The 5,668-nt window shown below is 54.8% G+C and overlaps 1 protein-coding gene across 1 annotated transcript in view; it reads left to right on the top strand.

Annotated features, from left to right (window-relative positions):
* The window catches only part of LOC130586890 (ras-related protein Rab-5B-like), an 8,072-nt gene extending 6,556 nt beyond the window's left edge, over positions 1-1,516 (top strand). Inside the window, exons 4-6 of the mRNA XM_057387808.1 lie at positions 1-86; positions 605-698; positions 1,358-1,516. The exon at positions 1-86 is cut by the window's left edge and continues 8 nt beyond it. Of these exons, the coding sequence (XP_057243791.1) occupies positions 1-86; positions 605-698; positions 1,358-1,473 (296 nt within the window). The 3' untranslated portion in view covers positions 1,474-1,516. The remainder of the gene's footprint in view (positions 87-604; positions 699-1,357) is intronic.
* The last annotated feature ends 4,152 nt before the right edge of the window (positions 1,517-5,668 follow it).

The following is a 5,668-nucleotide window of genomic DNA, read 5'->3' as shown; positions in this document are numbered from 1 at the left end:
TGCAGCGCCAGGCCAGCCCCAGCATCGTCATCGCCTTGGCCGGGAACAAGGCTGACCTGGCCAGCAAGCGCCTCGTGGACTATGAGGTGGGAATTTGGGAATTTGGGGGATTTTTGGGGATTTTTTTTTTCGAAATTCTGGGAATTTTGCGGGATTTTAAAAATTTTTTTGCAATTTTTTCAGATTTTTTAAAGATTTTTTTGGCAACTTTTATTGAGTTTTAAATTTTTAAAAAAAAATTTGTTTTGGGCTATATTTTGGAAATTTATGAAAATTTTGGGGGATTTTTTTTTTTATTTCTTTTATTTTTCTTAGGGATTTTCTTTCTGCTTTCTTTTAATTTTTTTGAAAATTGATTCGGGATTTTGTTTCGTTCGGATTTTTTTGGGCAATGTTTTGAAATTATTTGTAACTTTTTGGGAAATCTTTTTAAATTTTCCACAATTTTTTATTGTGCGGGGATTTTTGGCAATTTTTTTTAGGGAATTTTTCGGGGGATTTTGAGGGGGGCTGAGGGGTTTAAGGGACTGGGACAATTTTGTGGAAATTTTGGGGGGATTGTGGGGCAATTTTTGGGGGAAAATTTTGGGGTTTTTTGCCACAGGAGGCGCAGGCCTACGCTGACGACAACAGCCTGCTGTTCATGGAGACCTCGGCCAAGACAGCCATGAACGTCAATGACCTCTTCCTGGCCATCGGTGAGGGGATTTTGGGGGGTCTTGAGGGATTTTTGGGGGGTTTGGGGTGAATTTTGGGGTGTTTGGGATGAGTTTTGTGGCATTTGTGGGGATTTTGAGGGAATTTTCCCCGTTCCCAGTGAGAATTTTAGGAGGGGGACACGGGAGTGGTGAAGGGGAAATGGCTCAGGGGGATTTTGGGGTGGCTCAGGGAGATTTTGGGGGTCTCATGGAGATTTTGGGGTGTTTGGGATGAGTTTTGTGGGGCTTGGGGGGATTTTGAGAGAATTTTCTCTGTTCTCAACAGGAATTTTGGGAGTGGGATACGGCAGCAGTGAAGGCGAAGCGGCTCCTTCATAAAAAAGGGGGATTGGGAGGGTTTTGGGAGGGTTTTAAGGGGTCTCAGGGGGTCTTTGAGGGATCTCAGGGGGTTCTGAGGGGTTTGGGGGCTTTTCCAGCCCCATCCTGGGATTTGGGGCAGGCTGGGGCTCCATTCCCAGCCCCAAATCTGGACTCCAAATCCCAACCCTAAATCCTACCCCTAAACCCCAACTCCCAACTTACAAATCCCGACTCCAAATCCCGAATCCTGACCCTTAATCCCGGCCCCAAATCCCAATCCTAAATCCAAAATCTGGAAATCCTGACTCCAAATCCTAAATCCCGTTTTCCTCCTCCAGCCAAGAAGCTGCCAAAGACGGAGCCGCAGAGCTCGGGCGGGGCCGGGGGCCGGGGCCGGGGCGTGGACCTGCACGAGCAGAGCCCGCAGAGCCGGGGCCAGTGCTGCAGCAACTGATGGGGAACGGCCGCGGGATCCACTGGGATCCACTGGGAATGGACTGGGAATGGACTGGGATCCACTGGGGAATGGACCAGGAATGGTTGGGAACTGTTGGGGAACAGCCGGGGCCGGTGCTGCAGCAACTGATGGGAAACGGCAGCGGGATCCACCGGGAATGGACTGGGATCTACCGGGAACGGACTGGGAAAGGACTGGGATGCACCGGGATCCACCAGGAACGGACTGGGATCCAGCACGATCCACCAGGAACGGACTGGGAACGGACTGGGATGCACTGGGATCCACTGGGAATGGATGGGATCCAGCACGATCCACCAGGAACGGACTGGGAACGGACTGGGATGCACCGGGATCCACTGGGAATGGATGGGATCCAGCACGATCCACCAGGAACGGACTGGGATGCACCGGGATCCACTGGGAATGGATGGGATCCAGCAGGATCCGCCGGGAATGGACTGGGATGCACCGGGATTGGTCTGGGAGTGGACTGGGATCCACTGGGGAATGGAGTGGGAACGGACTGGGATCCACCGGGAATGGACCAGGAATGGACTGGGATTCAGCAGGAATGGACTGGGAATGGACCAGGATCCACCAGGAATGGACTGGGATCCACCAGGATGCACCAGGAACGAACTGGGATCCACCGGGAACGGACGGGGAACAGACTGGGATCCACCAGGATCCGCTGTGGAACAGACCAGGGAACAGACCAGGATCTACTGGAGAACGGACTGGAAAGAGATGGGGAACTGATGGGATCCACTGGGATCCACTGGGATCCACTGGGAACAGACTGGGATCCACCAAGAAGCAGACCAGAAAGAGACAAAGAACTGATGGGAAACAACCAGGATCTCTTGGGATCCACCACTGGGATCCAGCGGGGAGCTGACATCCACTGGGATCTGACAGGATTGGATGGGAAAGTGACTGGGAATGATGGAATCCAGTGAAATCGGATGGGGAACTGACAGAATCCACCGGATCCAATGGGGAGGAAATGGGAACGGATGGGATCCACTGAGGAACAGCCAGGATCTGACAGGATTGGACAGGGAACAGCCAGAAACTGCTGGGAACAGACTGGGAACAACTGGGATCCACTGGAGAACAGCTGGGGCCAGTGCTGCAGCAACTGATTGGATCCAGCGGGATCCAGTGGGATTGGATGGGGACAAACGGGATTGGCCGGGAATGGGATGGGATCTATTGGGATCTGACAGGGAACGGATGGAATTGGATGGGGAGGAGACAGGGAACACCCAGGATCCAGCTGGGATTCCAGCCCAGATCCCAACCCAGATCCCATCCAGGATCTCAAACAGATCCCAGCCAGATCCCAGCTCCAGATCCTTCCCTGAGCTCCTTTCTGGCACTTTCTGGAGCATCCAAGGCTCCCTCTTGGCACCAGATCCCTCCTGGATCCTCCAGATCCTTCTTGGATCCTCCAGGTTTCTCCTGGATCACTCAAATCTCTACAGGCTCCACCAGATCCCACCTGGATTTCCTCCAGAATCCTCAAAATGTCTCCTGGATCCACCAGATCCCACTCAGCTCCACCTGGATCCACCAGATCCCACATGGATTCTCCAAATCCCTCCAGGACCCACCAGATCTCTTCTGGATTCTCCAAACTCCTCCTGGATCATCCAGATCCCGCCTGGATTCACCGGATCCCGCCTGGATCATCCAAATTTCTCCAGGATCCTCCAGATCCCGTTCAGCTTCACCAGATCCATCCAGGACCCACCAGATTCCTCCTGGATCCTCCTGATCCCGCTCAGCCTCACCAGATCCCACCTGGATCATCCAAATTCCTCCAGGATCCTCCCGATCCCGCTCAGCCTCACCAGATCCCACCTGGATCATCCAAATTCCTCCAGGATCCTCCAGATCCCATTCAGCTTCACCAGATCCATGCAGGACCCACCAGATTCCTCCTGGATCCTCCTGATCCCGCTCAGCCTCACCAGATCCCATCTGGATCCTCCAAATTCCTCGTGGATCCTCCCGATTCCACTCAGCCCCACCAGATCCCACTGGATCCTCCTGATCCCATTCCCAGAGCAGCGGGGCTGGCTCAGCCAGGACTAGACCCCAGAGGACCCCCCTGAGACCCCCAAGGATCCCCTGAGGATGCCCAAGGATCCCCTGAGACCCCCGAGGATCCCCCAAGACCTCCCAAGGATTCCCCCGGTCCCTTTGGGATCCCCTCGGGATGGATCCTCGGATCCCCCTGACCCCAAAAGGATCCCAAATTGATCCCAAATGGATCCCGAGTGGATCCGGGCAGCCCACAGGGAGCACCAGAGCCTTGGGACAGATTTTTCTGCGCCGTTTTCCCAGGTTTTTTCCCGGTTTTTTTTCCATTTTTTTTTCCATTTTGCTGCCCGATTTTTGTCCCAGTTCCCATCGGGGGGAGGGGACGGAGCTGCGGTGTCCCCGTGTCCCCTCCCCAGTGGCCTTGAGTGGCTGGGAGGGGTTGGAAGTGCCTGTGGGGACATTTGGGGACCCTGAGGGGACCCTGGGTGATGTCCCCGTGGTGGCCCTGACTATGGTTACCCCACATTGATGTCCCCCAGACGGTCCCAGTGGTGGCTCCAATGTCCCCATGGTGACCCCAGTGGTGGCCACAATGTCCTCAAGGTGATCCTGGCCCCCAGCGATGTCCCCCAGTTGGTCCCAGTAGTGGCCCCAGTGTCCCCAGGTGGTCACAGCCATGGCCCCGATGTCCCCCTGGTGATCCCAATGGTCCCACAGTGTCCCCAGGTGGTCCCAGTGGTGGCCCCAATGTCCCCTCATCCCCTGGTGCCACCTCCACTGTCTCCTCCCAGTGCCACCCCCCAGTTTGTCCCCATCCCGGGGCCATCCCCGTTTGCACTTTATGGTCAAATGTCCCCTCTGGGGGGGTGACACCAGGGGACACCCAGGGGACACCCAGGGGACAGCAGTGCCACCCCCCTGCCCTCTGTCCCTGTCCCGGTCCCTTTGGAGCCGCAGGGACCCTCTCAGTGTCCCCTCCCTCACCCTGGCCAGGGGTCACCTCTGCTCGAGGAGGGCAACACCCCAAAATCGGGGACACCCAAAATTGGGGACACCCAGAGTTGGGACACCCCGAACTGGGGACACCTCGAATTGGTGACACCCAAAATTGGGACACCCCAGGGCGGGGACACCCCGAATTAGGGATGTCCCAAATTGAGGACACCTCGAAATTGGGGACACCCCGACTTGGGGACACCCCGGATTGGGGGAGGGTGACGGCCGTGGGGCAGAGGGAGCCGGTCCCGTATGAAGCCCCCGGGGGGGGCAGAGCCCGCAGGACCCCGGCCCCTCCCCCACCTTCCCCTCCCCCCCCCGGGGACACCCCGGGGACCCTCCGGGATCGGCGACATCGGCGACATCGCTGTCCCCCCCCATGTCCCGATCCTGGACCAAACGGGGACACCGCAGCTCCTTTTTCTCTCTTTTTTTGTCCATTTATTTTATTTTTTACCCCACCTTTTTTCTCTTCTTCTCCTTCTATTTCACTTTATTTCATTTTATTTTATTTCCTTTCATTTTATTTCATTTTATTTCATTTTATTTCATTTTATTTTATTTTAATTTTGTTTTTCTCGCTTTTTCGGGGGGGGAAGCTGCTTCCTTTCCGCGGGTGAAATAACAAATCGTGGTAACCACAAAACTCGGTCGCTGATTTACCGATGTATTTAATGTAAAGTAAGAAAAAAAAAAAAACAAAAAAACCCACAAAAAACCGAAAACGACCAAAAAAACTGAGAAAAAAAAATTAAGGAAAAAAAAATAAGGAAAAAAAATTCCCAAGTTTTGTGTGCTCAGGGCGGGGGGAGGGGACGCGGCGACAACGCGGTGCCAGCAGCCGGGTGCGAGATCGCGGCCCTGCCCTGATAACGCTTATCGGAGCTCGCAGCTGGGGAGCGGCTCCTGTTTTTCACCTTTCTTTACCTTTTTTTACCGTTTTTTATCATTTTTCTCCCAATTCTCACCGGGAAATCCGGGAGCGGCGTTGCCCCTTTAAAGCCRCGCGGCCGCTTTAAGACCCCCCGGGTGCTGTGGGTGGTGTTGCCCCTTTAAGGCGACGCTGGTGGGGTCCACCGTGGCAGAGGCCACGCCCACTGGAGCCCCGCTAAAGTAAAYAGAGGGGCGTGGCCAGCGGCGGCGC

Source organism: Malurus melanocephalus, unplaced genomic scaffold, assembly GCF_030028575.1.
Source record: "Malurus melanocephalus ecotype Western Australia unplaced genomic scaffold, MMel_1.1 scaffold_1383, whole genome shotgun sequence".
Lineage (NCBI taxonomy): Eukaryota > Metazoa > Chordata > Aves > Passeriformes > Maluridae > Malurus > Malurus melanocephalus.
The sequence above is the reverse complement of the archived record's forward strand: the minus strand, read 5'-3'. Positions and strand labels throughout refer to the sequence as shown.